The sequence below is a fragment of the Amblyraja radiata genome, chromosome 7 (genome assembly GCF_010909765.2).
Source record: "Amblyraja radiata isolate CabotCenter1 chromosome 7, sAmbRad1.1.pri, whole genome shotgun sequence".
NCBI classification, from domain to species: Eukaryota; Metazoa; Chordata; class Chondrichthyes; order Rajiformes; family Rajidae; genus Amblyraja; species Amblyraja radiata.
This window is the reverse complement of record NC_045962.1, coordinates 46,871,051-46,891,659: the sequence shown is the minus strand read 5'-3', so window position 1 is coordinate 46,891,659 and position 20,609 is coordinate 46,871,051. Positions and strand designations below refer to the sequence as shown.

General features: G+C 45.0%; 1 protein-coding gene across 2 annotated transcripts in view; it reads right to left on the bottom strand.

Annotated features, from left to right (window-relative positions):
* The window catches only part of usp40 (ubiquitin specific peptidase 40), a 151,460-nt gene that overhangs the window by 109,555 nt on the left and 21,296 nt on the right, over window positions 1–20,609 (bottom strand). For both annotated transcript variants that reach the window (XM_033024378.1, XM_033024377.1), the window contains exons 4-6: window positions 14,450–14,563; window positions 12,128–12,292; window positions 9,049–9,195 (exon numbers count right to left, since the gene is read on the bottom strand). In XM_033024378.1, coding sequence (XP_032880269.1) covers window positions 9,049–9,195; window positions 12,128–12,292; window positions 14,450–14,563 — 426 coding nt within the window. The remainder of the gene's footprint in view (window positions 1–9,048; window positions 9,196–12,127; window positions 12,293–14,449; window positions 14,564–20,609) is intronic.

The window sequence follows — 20,609 nt, the reverse complement described above, 5'->3', positions numbered from 1 at the left end:
TGATGGAGCAGATGCCCAGTCAGCATTAATGGTGCCCAAATAGAAATAGTCAAGTGCCTTGGCCTTGATATTACCAACGACCTGTTGTGGAGACAAGCACACCAACACCTCTACTTAATGAGGAAACAGAGGAAATTTGTCATGTCTCCAGTGACCTTTACAGATTTCTACAGATGCACCACAGAGAGCATACTGTATATGATGGAACTGCAGATGCTGGTTTATACCAAAGATAGACCCAAAATGCTGGAGTAACTCAGCGGATCAGGCAGCATCTCTAGAGAAAAAGATTAGGTGATGTTTATAGCTGCTCATTGCATAGATTCTTGGTTACTTGAAGAGAATTCAAATTAAAGTCATAGAATTCCTCTGCCTCACATGTATTTGCTTATTTTAACGTTATTTAACCCAGAAGACTTCTGACCCGAAATGTCACCTATTCATTTTCTCCAGAGATAGTGCCTGAACGCTGAGTTACTCCAGCATTTTGTGTCTGTCGATCTGTGGAAAGCATACTGTCGGATTTCATCACAGCTTGGTTTGGGATTAGCTCTGCAGAGTTTTCGACGCATCGAATCCAAAACACAGACCACTTCCCACCACTGACACCATCAAGACTCGCACTGCCTCGGAAAAGCAGCCAACATAAGCATCCATATTACCAGACTCCAGAACAGCTTCCTCCCCTCTGCTATAAAGCTTTTGAATGATAGAAAGATCAGCTGTACTGCTCGACTCACCTTTATCCCATAGAGGACATTGGACTTTGCCTAACAACCTGATGCACTACAATGCTGAGAACTATATTATGTACTTTGTATCTTTTCTTTTGCTTTATATCTATTATACTTAAGTTTGAACTAATGTGTTTCTATGTATGGTATATCTGGTCTGATTGATTAGTTGCAATCTCCAATATATGCCAAACAGTGAGACTTTTAAGTATACTAAATATCTGTTTTTTGAATAAAGTTATTTATTGAATGTTATGATTAATCACTGAATAGAAGAAACAGATTCACACAATACAGATAAGGGGCTGTATCTGTACTGTGTGACTATTTCTCCTTTTCGGTGACTAATATTAGCGTCATACTAACCAGATACAGCCCCTACAGCTCACTGCGTCATATAAACCATCAAGCACCTATTTATAATAATCCCATTTATCACTTAGCCTTCGAAGTGCTTGCCTATTTACTTTTAAATAAATGTCTCCGCATCTCACACATACTATATAGCATTAGAAATGTTTCCTACTATCTACGTGGGATAATCTCATTAATCCTTTCATAACTTTGTCAGATTCCTATTTAGCCTCCTCACTCCAGCGAAACAAACCCAACATATCCAGTTTCTCATCATTGAAACTCTCCATCCCAGACAGCATCCTGGAAAATCTCTTCAGCACCTCTTCAATGCAATCACAGGTGGGCGGCACATTGGCGCAGCGGTACAGTTGTTGCCTTATATGCAGCTCTTGCAGCGTCGGAGACCCGGGTTCGATCCTGACTACTGGTGCTGTCTGTATGGAGTTTGTACGTTCTCCCTGTGACTGCGTGAGTTTTCTCCAAGATCTTCGGTTTCCTCCCACACTCCAAAGACGTACAGGTAAGTAGGTAAATTGCCTTGGTAAATGTAAAAAATGTCCTTGGTGTGTGTAGGATAGTATTAATATGCGGGGGTTCGTTGATCGGCGCGTTCTCGGTGGGTCGAAGGGCCTGTTTCCGCATTGTATCGCTAAACTAAACCAAACATCCTTCCAGAACTGGTGACCAGAACTGTACACAGTAGTTCAGCTGTGATCTGACCAATGTGTTATGATGTTGCACTATAATCGCCCAGCTCTAATATTTTATACCCTGGGCAACGAAAGGAAGTATTGTGTGCCTTTTCTTCACCAGGGCAGCACAGTGACACAGCAGTAGAGCTGCTGCCTCACAGTGCCAGTGACCAAGGTTCCATCCTGACGTTGGGTGCTGTCTGTGTGGAATTTGCACATTCTCCCTGTGACTGCGTGGGTTTTCTCTGGTTTCCTCCCACATCCCAAAGACATGCAGGTTTGTAAGTTAATTGGCTTCTGTAATTTGCCCCTAGTGCATAGGATGCAAATGTGGGATAACATTGAACTAGTGTGAACAATGATCGATGGCCGGCCTGGACTCAGTAGGCTGAAGGGCCTGTTTCCACACTACATCTCTAAACAAATCTCTATTACCTACCTGCACGGTCACCTTCAGGGATCCTTGATCTTATTTACTAAGATCCCTCTGTTCCTCTATACTCTTTAGACCCCTCTTCTTTTTCTATCTCATGCCCTTATCATAGAGTCATAGAGTGATACAGCGTGGAAACAGGCCCTTCGGCCCAACTTGCCCACACCGGCCAACATGTGCCAACTACACTAGTCCCACCTGCCAGCCCATATCCCTCCAAACCTGTCCCATCCATGCTATCAATCCATATTATCAAACCTCACAAAATTTATCATCTCACATTTTCTCACTTAAATTCCATCTGCTCATCCCATGCACTGAACAACATCATGCTGTAACCCAAGACTATTCTCCTCACTATCAACACCATTACCAATTCTTGTGCCATCTGATGAGGAAGGGTTAGTTAGCAGTCTAATGAGGAAGGGTTAGTTAGCAGTCTTGTTATGCGCGGCCCCTTGGGCAAGAGTGACCATAATATGGTTGAGTTCTTCATTAGGATGGAGAGTGACATAATTAATTCAGAAACAAGGGTCCTGAACTTAAAGAAAGGTAACTTTGAGGGTATGAGACGTGAATTGGCCAAGTTAGACTGGCGATTGATTCTTAATGGGTTGACGGTGGATATGCAATGGAAGGCATTTAAAGACTGCATGGATGAACTACAACAATTGTTCATCCCAGTTTGGCAAAAAAATAAATCAGGGAAGGTAGTGCATCCGTGGATAACAAGGGAAATCAGGGATAGTATCAAAACAAAAGATGAAGCGTACAAATTAGCCAGAAAAAGCAGCCTACCAGAGGACTGGGAGAAATTCAGAGACCAGCAGAGGAGGACAAAGGGCTTAATTAGGAAAGGGAAAATAGATTATGAAAGAAAACTGGCAGGGAACATAAAAACTGACTGCAAAAGCTTTTATAGATATGTGAAGAGAAAAAGATTAGTTAAAACAAATGTAGGTCCCTTGCAGTCAGAAACGGGTGAATTGATCATGGGGAACAAGGACATGGCAGACCAATTGAATAACTACTTTGGTTCTGTCTTCACTAAGGAAGACATAAATAATCTGCCGGAAATAGCAGGGGTCCGGGGGTCAAATGAGATGGAGGAACTGAGTGAAATCCAGGTTAGCCGGGAAGTGGTGTTAGGTAAATTGAATGGATTAAAGGCCGATAAATCCCCAGGGCCAGATAGGCTGCATCCCAGAGTACTTAAGGAAGTAGCCCCAGAAATAGTGGATGCATTAGTGATAATTTTTCAAAACTCTTTAGATTCTGGAGTAGTTCCTGAGGATTGGAGGGTAGCTGATGTAACACCACTTTTTAAAAAGGGAGGGAGAGAGAAAACAGGGAATTACAGACCAGTTAGTCTAACGTCGGTAGTGGGGAAACTGCTAGAATCAGTTATTAAAGATGGGATAGCAGCACATTTGGAAAGTGGTGAAATCATTGGACAAAGTCAGCATGGATTTATGAAGGATAAATCATGTCTGACGAATCTTATAGAATTTTTCGAGGATGTAACTAGTAGAGTGGATAAGGGAGAACCAGTGGATGTGTTATATCTGGACTTTCAGAAGGCTTTCGACAAGGTCCCACATAAGAGATTAGTATACAAACTTAAAGCACACGGTATTGGGGGTTCAGTATTGATGTGGATAGAGAACTGGCTGGCAGACAGGAAGCAAAGAGTAGGAGTAAACGGGTCCTTTTCACAATGGCAGGCAGTGACTAGTGGGGTACCACAAGGCTCAGTTCTGGGACCCCAGCTATTTACGATATATATTAATGATTTGGACGAGGGAATTGAATGCAACATCTCCAAGTTTGCTGATGACACGAAGCTGGGGGGCAGTGTTAGCTGTGAGGAGGATGCTAGGAGGCTGCAAGGTGACTTGGATAGGCTGGGTGAGTGGGCAAATGCATGGCAGATGCAGTATAATGTGGATAAATGTGAGGTTATCCACTTTGGTGGCAAAAACAGGAAAGTAGATTATTATCTGAATGGTGGCCGATTAGGAAAGGGGGAGATGCAACGAGACCTGGGTGTCATGGTGCACCAGTCATTAAAAGTAGGCATGCAGGTCCAGCAGGCAGTGAAGAAGGCGAATGGTATGTTAGCATTCATAGCAAAAGGATTTGAGTATAGGAGCAGGGAGGTTCTACTGCAGTTGTACAGGGTCTTGGTGAGACCACACCTGGAGTATTGCGTACAGTTTTGGTCTCCTAATCTGAGGAAAGACATTCTTGCCATAGAGGGAGTACAGAGAAGGTTCACCAGACTGATTCCTGGGATGGCAGGACTTTCATATGAAGAAAGACTGGATAGACTCGGTTTGTACTCGCTAGAATTTAGAAGATTGAGGGGGGATCTTATAGAAACGTACAAAATTCTTAAGGGGTTGGACAGGCTAGATGCAGGAAGATTGTTCCCGATGTTGGGGAAGTCCAGTACAAGGGGTCACAGTTTAAGGATAAAGGGGAAATCTTTTAGGACCGAGATGAGGAAAACTTTTTTCACACAGAGAGTGGTGAATCTCTGGAATTTTCTGCCGCAGAAGGTAGTTGAGGCCAGTTCATTGGCTATATTTAAGAGGGAGTTAGATGTGGCCCTTGTGGCTAAGGGGATCAGAGGGTATGGAGAGAAGGCAGGTACAGGATACTGAGTTGGATGATCAGCCATGATCATATTGAATGATGGTGCAGGCTCGAAGGGCCGAATGGCCTACTCCTGCACCTATTTTCTATGTTTCTATGTAATCATATTTCCTGCATTCATATCCAAATCATGAATGTGTATGACAAGCACTAAGGGTCCCAGCACAGATAGACAATAGACAATAAACAATAGGTTCAGGAGTAGGCCATTTGGCCCTTCGAGCCAGCACCGGCATTCAATGTGATCATGGCTGATCATCCCCAATCAGTACCCCGTTCCTGCCTTCTCCCCATATCCCCTGACCGCTATTTTTAAGAGCCCTATCTAGCTCTCTATTGAAAGCATCCAGAGAACCTGCCTCCACTGCCCTCTGAGGCAGAGAATTCCACAGACTCACCACATCTCTGTGAGAAAAATTGTTTCCTCGTCTCCGTTCTATATGGCTTACTCCTTATTCTTAAACTGTGGCCCCTGGTTCTGGACTCGCCCAACATCGGGAACATGTTTCCTGCTTCTAGCACGTCCAAGCCCTTAACAACCTTATATGTTTCAATGAGATACCCTCTCATCCTTCTAAACTCCAGAGTGTACAAGCCCAGCTGCTCCATTCTCTCAGCATATGACAGTCCCGCCATCCAATTAACCTTGTAAACCTATGCTGCACTCCCTCAATAGCAAGAATGTCCTTCCTCAAATTAGTGGACCAAAACTGCACACAATACTCCAGGTGTGGTCCCACTGGGGCTCTGTACAATTGCAGAAGGATCCCTATGGTATATTACTGGTCACAAGTTTGCAATCACAGAAATTCCAGTTTATAGCCTACTCCTCAATCCGTTTTTGTGTGCACCGATTCCAACTAAGAATTAATTTTAATCAAATGAAAGACATATGTTTTGCAGTCAGCAACAAATAGATAAGGCTTGATGTTCCCTTGAACATCCACAAAGATGAATTGATATCTATCGAACAGTCCCTTTCTAGGTGTTATTGTCAGATCCAAGGAATTCTTGATGATTAACAAACCATGGGTTACCCTATTCTCTAAATGAAAATATAGCATTTTAATAGATAACAAGTGTGCAAGTTGAAATAAAAATATCAGTAATCAAATGCATTAATATGCAGTTTCACTCCAGTAATGCAATGTTATCCTTAACGACAATTTATGATAGCTATTTACGAGATGCAGAGCTTCCTTTCCATTCTTGTCAAGTTAAGCAAAAAAAGACTGGATGAAATGGGTGTTTTCCCTTGATATTCAAGTGCAACTATGACAAATAACTAACTTCAATTCAATGAACCACGAAATAATATTTTGCACCATGACAGTACTTTCAATCCTAAATTTCATATGGTAATTCCTAATTGCCTGACAATCAAAAAACTGAGTAATACTCATCCACCAGTTAATTTTCAATCTCAATGATTTATCTTCATCTTTACTAGCTGAGAATCCATTTGCAAACAATATTTTAAAGCCTGAAATTCACAAATAAAATAAATTAATTTTCTACTATAGAATCAGTTATTCCTTGATAATTAGGAGATTTAAAAAAGGCAAAATCATCATCTTGAGATACTTAGGAAATGGATTTAGAATTGATGAGTGTTCAAGAATTCTTTTTCACAAGTATAACATCTATTTACATTAGTGTATTATTTCTATTTATGTCATAGTCATAGAATGATAGTGTGGAAACAGGCCCTACGGCCCAACTTGCCAACCGGCCAACAATGTCCCAGCTACACGAGTCCCATTTGCCTGCGCTTGGTCCACATCCCTCCAAACCAGTCCTTTCCATGTACCTGTTTAACTGTTTCTTAAACAATGGGATAGTCCCAGCCTCAACTACCTCTTCTGGCAGCTTGTTCCATACACCCACCACCCTTTGTGTGAAAAAGTTGCCCCTCGGATTCCTATTAAATCTTTTCCCCTTCACCTTGACCTATGGTCCTTGATTCCCCTACTCTGCATCTACCCGATCTATTCCTCTCATGATTTGGTACATCTCTATAAGATCCCCCCCTCATCCTCCCGCACTCCATGGAATAGAAGCCCAGCCTAGTCAACCTCTCCCTATAGCTCACACCCCTAGTCCTGGCAACATCCTCGTAAATCTTTTCTGAACCCTTTCAAGCTTGACAATATCTTCCCTATAACATGGTGGCCAGAACTGAACACAATATTCTAAATGAGGTCTCACTAATGTCTTATACAACTGCAACATGACCTCCCAACTTCTATACTCAATACTCTGATGAAGGGCAAAGTAAACCTTATCCTTCAGGCCTCCAGCCTGAACGACCCGGGGGCTCGGGAGACTGCGGTGCTGCGGACTACTCACCATCGTGGGGCTGGCCGGCCTCGGAGTGTGGGGAGCGGTGGTGACTCGCTGCTGCGACTCGACTCCTGGGGCTCGGAGGCTCCAGCAACGCAGCCGCAGGTCCGGTGGACTGGGACATCGGGAGCTCGCGGGTCCGGGGGGGAGAGAGAGACTGCTTCCCGGAGCTCCCGCAACGCGACTTCTCCAGCCCGTGTCGCGGGGTTGGAACGACCTGGAGCGGGGTCATACATCACCCGGCACTGCTTCATGGCCGTGGGACATTCCAGCGCCCGCCGGGGGCTCCAACTTCGAGACTTCTAGACCGGGGAGCGGGGCCGTAAATCGCCCGGCACGGCCTAAAATGTCCCACGTCCCACGGCCATTTCCCACGGCCATGAAGCCCGCAGTGGGTCCACTGTGATGGATGTTTGTGTGAACTAAATTGTGTGTATGTCTAGGAATTGTCTTTGTTTGTATGGCTGTGGAAACAGAATTTCGTTTGAGCCCCACTGAGGCTCAAATGACAATAAAATTGTATTGTATTGTATTGTATTTACCTGCAACTTGACCTTCAAGGAACCATGCACCTGTACTCCTAGATCTCTGCTCTACAACATTATCCAGAGGCCCACCATATACTGTGTAGGTCCTGCCCTTGTTCGACGTCCCAAAATGCAACACCTCACACTTCTTTGTATTAAATTCCATCAACCATTCCTCTGCCCACCTGGCCAATCGATCCAAATCATGCTGCAATCTTTCACAACCATCTTCACTATCGGTAAAATCACTCATTTTTGTATCATCAGCACACTTGCTAATCTTGCCTTGTATGTTCTCATCCAAATCATTGATGTAGATGCCAAACAGTAACGGGCCCAGCACCAAACCCTGAAGCACACCACTTACCTTCCACCATTACCCTCTGCTTACTTACATGGAGCCAATTTGCTATCCATTCAACTATCTCCCGTTGGATCACATGCCATCTAACCTTCCAAAGCAGCCTACCATGCTGACCCTTGTCAAATGCCTTACTAAAATTCATGTACACAACATCTACAGCTCTGCCCTCATCAACCTTTTTTGGTCACGTCTTCAAGGTTTGTGAGACACGACCTCCCACGTACAAAACCATGCTGACTATCCCATATCAGCCCTTGCCCATCCAAATGCCTGTATAACCTATCCCTCAGAATACTCTCCAGTAACTTTTCAACTACAGATGTTAAGCTCACCGGCCTATAGTTCCCAGCATTTTCCCTGCAGCCCTTCTTGAAAACAGGCGCATTTGTCACCCTCCAGTCTTCCGGCACCTCTCCAGTATTTAAGGACGACTTGTAAATTTCAACCAAGGCTCCCGCAATTTCCTCTCCAGTTTCCCGCAATGTCCTCGGATATATCGGATCAGGCCCTAGAGATTTGTCTACCTTCATACACGATAGTACCTTCAGTACTTCTTCGAAGGTAACACTGACTGCTCTCAAGACACTTCCATTGACTGCCCCAAGTTCCTCCGTCCTACTGCCTTTCTGCTCGGTAAAATACAGAGGAGAAATACTCATTGAGGACCTTGCCCATCTCCTGTGGCTACACAGAGGTGACTGCTTTGATTCCTGAGAGGTCCCACTCTCTCTCTAGTTACCCTTTTCTCCCTTATGTATTTATAACATCTTTTGGGAGCAGTGTGCAGTCCTTCCTCAAAATAAAACTTTCCATACTCCGGCACAGGATATGCCCAGTGCTGGGAGAAAGAGCAGGAGAATGTCATTAAGAGGATTCGTTGACAAAGTATAGAGGCTCAAATGGGCTAATTCTATGGCACCTTGATTCCATGCAAGCTTACCTTAATTGCTTTAACCAATTTCTCACACCTTCCACACTGATAGAGATTATCATTATCAAAATGTTCTTCTTCAACATAGAGGGCATACAGGGCTTCTTCTAGTCCACTGACATCCTTCACAGCCGCAGTCAGGTCCAAAAAGTCCTCCTACCAATAATTTCCATTAGAAAAAAATAATTCCATTAGGTAAGAAAAACATTTAAAAACAGAAAACATAGAGAGAACTAAAAAAAAAACAGGTAAAGAAGAAAAAACATTGGGGGAAAAAATGCAGCATGCCTTGTGGGTGCAAAAGCATGAACTCTTACTCTAGCAAGCCCACTCTTGTTCCTACTCTTAAATAAGAATAGGAGCAAGATTGGGCTTGCTAGAGTAAGACTATGAATGCTCTGTCTAGAACAAGGCGCTAACATCCTGCCAGGTTAATAAGATAGATAGATAGATAGATAGATAGATATAATTTATTGCCACACAACCAGGGTTGGTGGAAATTTGGGTTGTCAGCAGCAGTACAATAATAAAGAACACACAATAAAACTGTAACACAAACATCCACCACAGCATTCATCACTGTGGTGGAAGGCACAAAAATTTGGCCAGTCCTCCTCCATTTCCCCCCCGTGTACAGGACCAGAGTCCAGTCAGTCCAGGATCGGCTCTTCCTCACCGGAGACCGCGGCTTTAGATTGTTGTAGGCCGCAGGCCGGCGGTCGAGATTTAAAGTCCCCGCCGCAGCCAGAAGCACCGTAGACTGCAGGGCCGGCGGTCGAAGCTCCCCTCCAGGGGTGATGGTAAGTCCATGCCGGCCCCGCGGTAGAAGTTGGCCGCGGGCCGGCAGTGATGGCTTCTTCTTCCCCCGTGTCCCCCACGAGGGATCCCGGGCTGTAGACGCCGCACCAGCTGGAGCTCTGCAGACCGCGGCTTCAGGCTGCGACTTCAGGCTGCCGGCTGCCCCGGGCCAGCGAAACGGAGCGCTCCCCTCCAGCGAGGGTCGCCCGCTCCACATCGAGAGTCCACGCTGCGCCCGCCGCTGAAGCCCCGGGCGTGTCTCCGGGAAAGGCCGCGTCGATCCTTGATGTTAGGCCGCGGGGGAGGCGACCTGGAAAAAGTCGCCTCTCCATGGAGGAGGCGACCGAAGCGGTTTCCCCCTTACCCCCCCACACCACCCCCCACACAAAAGACACGAAGAAACACAAAATACACACTTTAAAACATACTAAAAAATAAAAAAAAGCTGGAAAAACTGACGCACTGCTGACATGGCTGCACACAGAGGAGCGCCCCCAAGTATATAAACGTTCTTTCTTGGAAAAATTATCTCTGAAGATTGCAAGAGCTTTTTGTAATGATATAAGCTAGCTAACTTTTGTGCTTCTAATAGTAGGAAATATTAAATGGCTCTTTCTTTAAGACTGAAACATATTACGACTTAGGCAGAAAAAAATCTGGTTTGGCAGTTCCTGCAATTTTGTTTTCCAGTACAACACTGACATTTACAACTCAAGAATCAGTGTAGGGCTGACTTTCAGTCACATTAACATGTGCTCACAGAAACAGGTCAACAACAAAATTAATCCCCTTGTTACTCATAAATGACTGTTTTCAGATTTGCTTAAACATTAAATGGAGGTTTAATAACATTTAATGGAGATTTAATAAGTTTAAAAGTTGCACTATCAGCAAAATAACATGGCCAAGAATAGCTTTAAGGTGGAGAACTTAACTTGATTTTAAAGGGTGCAGAATGAAAGTGAACTTAATCTCGTATTAAACAATCCCAATGCATTCTCAGCATTTGAGAACAGAGTAAAACAGTGAGGAAGTTACGGTTTGTAAAATCACTGGCAGGTCTCATCTTTAATTATGGGCCAGATTTTGCTGGTTAATGAACGCATTAAAGTTCTGCACATACAGAGTCAAACATGAAGATCCAGACTGTAATGGCCAACTCAAAAATTAATTCTACAATGGTCATCCCAGCAGCAAATCTCAATCTTTCTGATATTCTCCAGCATTTATAGTGGAAGAGAAAAGTTAGTCTCAGTGTAGGATTTGTAATCTCACTGATTTCACTGGGGTTTGTTGGACATCTAGTTTTAAAAAAAGGCAAAGATAATTTTTTTTTTTAAAGTAGCTTCAATTTAGTTTAGTATTTTCTGAGGAGTGGAGTAGCTTTTAAAAAAATGTTTAATAACCTCTAATTGTTTTTTAAATGATTTGTTTTAAATTATTTTTATGTCTTTGCATGTAAAATAATTTCAGAGATTAAAAAAAACTCTTATACCTTTGAAACCCGCAAAGGCAGTGGATGTCAAAACTTCTCAAGTGTTTCAGGGGTGGATGACTTCAGTGTACTGCTGGTGCCCTGCCATCATTTAGGACAGCAAGACAAGCCTTCTGTAACAGAAGGAGAAGGGCCAACCACAGCCAGTGACTGAGAACAGTTGGCGGATAAACCTCACCCATTGCGTTAAATTCCGGGCATCAATGCGTGAAAGAGCATGCAAGAGACTAAATAAAGTTATAGCGTGATGAGGTTAGGCAAGCTCGAGTTAGATAGGTCTCATATTTCTCAGGCTTAGTTCGACAGGCTCAGTTAGACATGCTTTCAGTTAGAGAGACCTCATATTTCTCAGATGAACACATTAGCAGAAGTAATTAAAACCATTGACATTGGCAATGGAATAATCAGGACACATTTTTTCGAGTTGAAAAATACTAAGCCTATAAGGAAAGAGCATTGCAGGGTAAGCAACAAATCAAATCTATCATGCTGACATAAACAGATCATTTAGCTTCCTTCTCTATTCTTTCATTCCATGATGCTACAGTAATGCAGTCTTTCTTCCTGCATCTTCCATTTCCTAGTAATCAAAACACCACTAAACTGTTCCAATTTTAGTTTTATTCATATGGGGCTCAACTCGTTTCCCTGTTTTTTATCATAGAAGATATCTGGTTTCCTGACAGGGTTTCCATTTTAATATATATTAGTTATCTGAACTGCTGATTGGTATCGCTTCATAGAAATCAACTCCAAGTGTGATGCTACCATTTGTGATAAATAACTATTTCTCACCTGTCTTTCACTAATGTTGTCACATTCCTCACATAATATCTTGTTAACAACTATTCCACGGTACAGTCTATTAATGAGGTTATGACCAGAGGTTCCAACTAAAGAGCTTTCCAGTGCACTGAACAGAATTCGATTTAATTCTTGCACATCATGCTGACTGGTTTCCTGTAAAATAATTTAAACATTTAATTGCACATTCAAATCAATCCTCCTCCAGAAACAGATCATTGAAGGTCTTTCAAGGATGGCAGCACATCAATGTTACATACTTCATTACCCATTCATGAGGTTTAAGTTTATGTACAGTATCACTCTGTGGCCACACTATTTTATTACAAACTGTATCCTTTGTTTCCAATCATCTACGCATCCTCCCATCGTTTCATTCTACCAGCTCAGCCCCGCTTTCTTGAACTCTCCGTGAAATTCACCCGACTAACGAAGCAACCGGAAAGTCTGCATCTTCGGTCATGCTTAGTCATCTCCTAACTTCATACTGATAGAATCAACGAAAAAGGAACCTTTTGACCACTTTGTCTATGCCAACCTAGATGCCCATCCACACATCCCATTTGCCTGCATTATTATTATTATTATTATTATTATTATTATTGCTTTATTTATATAGCACATTTTAAGTTAACTTGCATTGACACCAAAGTGCTTTACATAAATTAAATAATAAATTTACATACAAACCATAGAAAAAGGTTAAAAATAAATAAAGAAAGAAAATGGACACAACACATTATAGAGTTCAACACAAACATCCCCCCACAACAGAATCAAAAATGCCCACTGTGGGGAAAGGCAACAGAAAGTTAAGTCCTCTTCCTCTGAAACACCCGAGGTCGGGGCCCATTTGTGGCCTTGCAGCCAGTCCGATGATTTTCAGGGCCCTCTTGCCGTGAAGATGGAACACTGGCGTCGGGTGAAACAATTCCTCAAGCGGCTTGGAAAGTGGGATTATCAGTGAATCAGTGAATCCTCTTCCTCCTTCTAATTCAAGTACGTCAAAATGCCTTTTAAAAGTTGTAATTGTGTTTGCCACCATCACTTTCTCAGGAAATGTATTCAAAATATTCATCATCATCAGTATGAAAAGGTTACCACTCAAAACTCCTTTAAAATGTTTCCCTCTCAGCTTAAACCTGTGCCCTCTAGTTCTGGACTCCCTTGTCCTGTTAAAAAGATTCTATCCTATCCATGCCCCTCAATTTTATAAACTTCCATTCCAAGGTCATCCTCAACCTCTTGCATTGGGAGAACTCAGTTTATCCAATCTTCGACCGAGCGTAAACTGAGTGATCGTTCCGCCGAAAACTTGCATTCGGTCCACCAAGGCCTGCTGGATCTTCCAGTTTCTAACCATTCTAACTCCCCTTCTCATTCCCATACTGACCTTTCTGTCCTGGATTTCCTCCAGTTCCAAAGAGAGGCCACATGCAAACTGGAAGGACAGCACCTTATATTCCGCTTGGGTACCTTACAACCTAACATTATGACCATTATGTCTCTAATTTTAGATAACAAACCAACAACCACTCCCTACAACCTACAGCTATTCCTCCCTTTCCTTTTCCCCTCCCACTTCCACCCATCCCCTTCCACCTTTATTCCTTCCTCTGGCCTCACATTTCACGCTTCTAAGAGACTCTACTCAAAACGTCACCTATTCCTTTTCTCCAGAGATGCTGCCTGACCCGCTGAGTTACTCCAGCATTGTGTCTATCTTCTATCCTTATCTCTTTATCTCGGTTTTTGTTTTTTCATCTCTAGCCTTTGTCCAACCATCTGCCATAAAAAAAAAACCTCACCTGTATCACTTGCTATGCTTTATCCTGTCCCCACCTCTTCCAGATTTCTCCCACTTACTCAATTAGTCTGAAGAAGGTTCTCAACCCGCAACGTCACCCATCCAGGTTCTCCAGAAACGCAGCCTGACCCTCTGAGTTACACTAGCACATTAAGTCTTTCTTTAATCTAATCTCTTTAACTACATCCATCCATTCCAGACAAAAGGCAATCATCAATTTCCACTCTCAAAATTGCTCTGAGATATATACTATGCAGAAATAACCCATTTAACATTATACTGTTAATTAATCTGCTTTGGTTCTGCAATCAAAAATAGCCTTACTTTAAAATTCTGTCTTCTGTTTTCAAATTTTCAATTGACCCAAACCTCATCATTTTTTTGGGAAGAAAAGGGAAGCAATGCAATATAAATCATGCATGTTTTTCTCCATTCAAGCAGCTGCAACTAACTTTACTTATCCAAACTCTGTAAAAGAAAGAGAAAATCAGTTGCAAACAACTTACCTCATTACTTGTCCACCCAAAACTATCAGTTAGATCAGATGTGGATGCTGCCAACTGGTCTGCAAGCAATAATTGGGCAAAGAGTCTTTGTAGCTCCAATGGGATGACCCGCACCTGAGAAAGTGAATCAATTGGTTTCTTTAAACATTATATTTTTGTCAAATCTTGAAAATCTAACATTTTTTAACATGGGCCCGATGTAAATCAAGGAAGTGAAGAGAAACCAAGTACACGCCGACCACCGATCACCCGTACACTAGTTCTATCCCACACATTAGCGACGCAAGTCAAGAGTTTTATTCTCTCACGTCCCAGTTAGAACAATGAAATTACTTGCAGCAGCACAACAGTATATGTAAACATAGTACTCTGTAAACAATGTTATAAATGAGAAAACAAAACGGTATCTATCTATCTATCTATCTATCTATCTATCTATCTATCTATCTATCTATCTATCTATCTATCTATCTATCTATCTATCTATCTATCTATCTATCTATCTATCTATCTATCTATCTATCTATCTATCTATCTATCTATCTATCTATCTATCTATCTATCTATCTATCTATCTATCTATCTATCTATCTATCTATCTATCTATCTATCTATCTATCTATCTATCTATCTATCTATCTATCTATCTATCAATCATATAAAACTCTCGCCCCATCCGTCCGGCTGGCGTCCGGATCCCTTCCTGCCTTTCGATTTGTTACCGCCGTGCGATGTCACAATGCCCGATGCTCGCAGACGTCCAATCGCGATGCCCGACGCTCGCAGACGTCCAATCGGAACGGCTCCATTTACATGTACGGCTTCCGGCTGCATTTCTTCCTTTGATTCCCTGCAACTCCGAAACCGGACGCAGAATCGCCGACGTCTTTTCCATTTCGGTAGAGATTTCACTTTTCTTTCTAAGTATCCGCACCTCAATACATTTCGTCGTGTTTAAGTACACGTTTTTAATCAAATCCTTCCCCCCCCCCCCCCAATATTTCAAAACTAAACTGGCTTCTCACCCACAGAAGCTGCACCAGCCCCACGTTCCATCGTGTGATGTCACAATGCCCAATGTTCACATATGTCCAATCGGAATGGATTCATTTACATATGCCTATGCAGGAGCCCCAGCCAATGGTGAACGTTCCATCGTGTGATGTCACAATGCCCAATGCTCAAATACATCGTTGCCATAGAGAGGGAGTACAGAGAAGATTCACCAGACTGATTCCTGGGATGTCAGAACTTTCATATGAAGAAAATCTGGATAGACTCGCCTTGTACTCGCTAGGTTTTAGAAGCTTAAGGGGGTATCTTATAGAAACGTATAAAATTCTTAAGGGGTTGGACGGGCTAGATGCAAAAAAAATTGTTCCGGATGTTGGGGAAGACCAGAACAAGGGGTCAAAGTTTAAGGATAAGGGGGAAAGCAGAATCGCCGACACCTTTTCCATTTCGGTAGAGATTTCACTTTTCTTTCAAAGTATCCCCTCCTCATTACATTTCGTCATGTTTAAGTGCACGTTTTTAATTAAATCCTTCTCCCCCCCCCCCCCCCCCACTCCCCAGTTTTTCGAAAATAAACTGGCTTCTCACCCATACAAGCAGCCATTTCGGTAGACATTTCACTTTCCCTTCCAGCTATCCACTCCTCATTACATTTCGTTATGTTTATGTCCATTTTTTTCATTAAAACCATCACCCCCCCCCCCCCCCCCTCACTCATTTTGTCGCCTCCTGCTGGCCAGCGACCATAACGGCTGCTGGCGCCCGCAGCACAACCTCAAGCGACGCCATTTAAAAACTGCCTTTCGGGAACGGCTCTACTTCGAGGACCACGTCTCCCGTGGGGGCTACGGGTAGGCAACGGCTGCGTTGGGGCATTACACTTTTAAGCCTCTGTGTGTGGGGATGCTTCGTGTGTGTGATGCCGCCCCGCCACCCCCCCCACCCCCCGCGTTGCCGAGACGGACCCGACTTCGATGACTTCAAGATACGCTATTTTAAGACGGCCGGGACCCGCATTCGACGACCACGTCTCCCCTGGGGGCTACAGGCGGGGAACGGTCTTTATACACTTTTCCAACTCTGTGTGTAGGGGTGGTTAGTGTGTGTGATGCCGCCCCCCCCCAGTGGGGGCTACGGGCAGGGAACAGCTGCGTTGGCTAAAGGGATCAGGGGGTATGGAGAGAAGGCAGGTACATCACTCCCTCTCCACTCTCCTTCCCCACTCTTTCCCCTCTCTCCCCTACCCCTCTCCTTCTCCCTCCCTCCTCCCCATCTTCCCCATCCCCCCTCCCCCACATCTCTCTCCCCATCTCTCACCCCCTACCCCGCTCTCCTTTCCCTCCCAAATCTATCCCGTTTCCTCCTCCTCCTCCCCCCCCCCTCCCCTCTTCTCCCCCCCCCCCCCCCCCCGCAAAACGCCGTTGAGGAAACAGACCCAACGGGTCTGCACTTGGTCTAGTTATTCTATAAAACTCTCGCCCCATCCGCCCGACATCCGTCCGGCTGCCTGCCTGCCTTTCGATTCGTTCCCGCCGTGCGATGTCACAATGCCCGATGCTCGCAGACGTCCAATCGCGATGCCCGAGGCTCGCAGACGTCCAATCGGAACGGATCCATTTACATGTACGGCTTCCGGCCTGGCTTCCGGCCGCATTTCTTCCATTGATTCCCTGCAACTCCGAAACCGGACGCAGAATCGCCGACATCTTTTCCATTTCGGTAGAGATTTCACTTTTCTTTCTAAGTATCCGCTCCTCATTACATTCCGTCGTGTTTAAGTACACGCCCCTGCTGAACGTTCCATCGTGTGATGTCACAATTCCCAATGCTCACAGATGTCCAATCGGAATGGATTCATTTACATATGCCTATGCAGGAGCCCAAGCCCATGGTGAACGTTCCATCGTGTGATGTCACAATGCCCAATGCTCAAATACATTGTTGCCATAGAGAGGGAGTACAGAGAAGGTTCACCAGACTGATTCCTGGAATGTCAGAACTTTCATATGAAGAAAGACTGGATAGACTCGCCTTGTACTCACTAGATTTTAGAAGATTGAGGGGGTTTCTTATAGAAACGTTTAAAATTCTTAAGGGTTGGACGGGCTAGATGCAAAAAAAATTGCACAAAAGTGTAATGCCTCCTCCCCCCCCCCCCCCCCACCACACCCCACCCCAGTTTTTGAAATAAAAACTGGCTTCTCACCCATACAAGCAGCCATTTTGGTAGACATTTCACTTTCCCTTCCAGCTATCCACTCCTCATTACATTTCGTTATGTTTATGTCCATTTTTTTCATTAAAACCTTCTCCCCCCCCCCTCTCACTCATTTTGTCGCCTCCTGCTGGCCAGCGACCATAACGGCTGCTGGCGCCCGCAGCACAACCTCACGCGACGCCATTTAAATACGGCCTTTCGGGAACGGCTCTACTTCGAGGACCACGTCTCCCGTGGGGGCTGCGGGTAGGCTACGGCTGCGTTGGGGCATTACACTTTTAAGGCTCTGTGTGTGGGGATGCTTCGTGTGTGTGATGCAGCCCCGCCACCCCCCCCCCCCCCGCGTTGCCTAGGCGGACCCGACTTCGACGACTTCAAGATACGCTATTTTAATACGGCCGGAACCCGACTTCGACGACCACGTCTCCGCTGGGGGCTACAGGTAGGGAACGGTCTTTATACACTTTTCCAACTCTGTGTGTGGGGGTGGTTAGTGTGTGTGATGCCGCCCCCCACCCCCCCCAGTGGGGGCTACGGGTAGGGAACGGCTGCGTTGGCTAAAGGGATCAGGGGTTATGGAGAGAAGGCAGGTACATCACTCTCCCTACCGCTCCCTCCCTCCCCACTCTTCCACTTCTCTCCCCCTTCCCCTCCACTCTCCCTCCCCACTCTTTCCCCTCTCTCCCCCACCCCTCTCCCTCCTCCCCATCTTCCCCATCCCCCCTCCCCGAAATCTCTCTCCCCATCTCTCACCCCCTACCCCGCTCTCCTTTCCCTCCCAAATCTATCCCCTTTCCTCCTCCTCCTCCTCTCCCCTCCCTCCCCTCTTCTCAACCCCCCACCCCCCGCAAACGCCGTTGGGGAAACAGACCCAACGGGTCTGCACTTGGTCTAGTATAATATTAAAACTCTGTGGCTGCGGGCTGACTGTGTTTCTGCCTGACTTGTGGTTGCCAGCCTGTGGGTGCCAGCCTTTGATTCGTTGCTACGCCAACACCAGACTCACAAACGCCCAGATTTTTTCAATTTCGGTAGAGATTTCACTTTTCATTCCAAGTATCCACTCCTGATTAAATTTTGTCGTGTTTATGTACACATTTTTAATAAAATCCTTCTCCTCCCCCCCCCCCCCACTCACTTATTTTGTCGCCTCCTGCTGGCCAGCGACCATAACGGCTGCTGGCGCCCGCCTCTCTCCTCAAAGACGCCATTTAAAAACAGCCGCACTGCTGAGTGCTCGAATCTTCAGTTGGAGGACCACGTCTCCCATGGGGGCTACGGGTAGGGAACGGCTGCGTTGGGGGAGCAGACCCAACGGGTCTGCACTTGGTCTAGTATAACTATATAAGTGTGTGTGTGTATGTGCGCGTGTGCGTGAGAGATAAATACCCACACACACACACACAATTTCCCTCCTGGGATTAATAAAGTTCTATCGTATAGTATCATGTGTGTAGGAAGAAACTGCAGATGCTGGTTTAAACTGAAGATAGACACAAAAAGCTGGAGTAACTCAACAGGTCAGACAGAATCTCTGGACAAAAGGAAATATTACATTTTGGGTTGGGTCTGAAAAAGGTTCCTGCACACCTTTGGAGTGTGGAAGGAAACAAGAGCACCCGGAGAAAACCCACACGATCAAAGGGAAAAGGAGCAAACTACATACAGACAGCACCCATATTCAGGATCAATTCCGGGTCTCTGGCACTTTTAGGCAGCAACTTTATGGCCAATGTACTGCCCCATAGTCTTGAACTGAATTAAAACATGTAGTAGCTGTAAAGGAGGACATAGCGTTACATAGATTTAAGACTGAAAATGGAGTTTCTTTTTTTTTTAGTAACCAAAGTTATGAACTTATAATTTTTTGTGTGTTGGAAAACAAAATATAGTGGCACAGCTGGTAGACTTGCTGCCTCACATGCCAGAGATCTGTGTTCGATCCTGTCCTCGGGCACTGACTGTGTTGAATTTGCACATTCTCCCTGCAAGCATGTGGGTTTCCTCCCACATCCCAAAGACGCATTGGCTTTGTAGGTTAACTTGTCTCTGTAAAATTGCCCCTAATGTGTAAGGAGTGGGTGAGGAAAGTGGGATAACAGAACTTGTGTGAATGGGTAGACAAAAATGCTGGAGAAACTCAGTGGGTGAGGCAGCATCTATGGAACGAAGGAAATAGGCGATGTTTTGGGTCAAGACCCTTCTTCAGATCGATGTGAGGGTGGTTGGGGAGGGGGGAGGGGTGGGGAAGGGAAGAAGAAAGGAAGAGGTGGAGACAGTGGGCTGAGGGAGAGCTGGGAAGGAGAAAGCAGGGAATCCTGAAATTGGAGGTCAATGTTCCTACCGCTGGGGTGTAAACTGCCCAAGCGAAATATGAGCTGCTGCTCCTCCAATTTACGGTGGGCCTCACTCTGGCCATGAAGGGGGCCCAGGATGGAAAGGTCAGATTCGGAAAGTAGGGGGAGTTGAAGTGCTGAGCCACCGGGAGATCATGTTGGTTATTGCGAACCAAACGGAGGTGTTAAGAGAAGCGATCGCCAAGCCTATGCTTGGTCTCACCGATGTAGAGCAGCTGACACCTAGAGCAGCGAATGCAATAGATGAGTTTGGAGGAGGTGCAGGTGAACCTCTGCCATACCTGGAAAGACTGCTTGTGTCCTTGAATGGAGTCAAGGGGGGAGGTAATGTGACAAGTGTAGCATTTGCTGCGGTTGCAAGGGAAAGTGCCAGGAGAAGGGGTGGTTTAGGTGGGAAGGAACGAATTGACCAGGGAGTTACGTAGGGAGCGGTCTCTGCGGAAAGCCGACAAGGGAGGAGATGGGAAGATGTGGCCAGTGGTGGGATCCCATTGGTAGACAAAAAGCTGGAGAAAATCAGCGGGTGAGTCAGCATCTATGGAGCAAAGGAATAGGCGACGTTTCGGGTCGA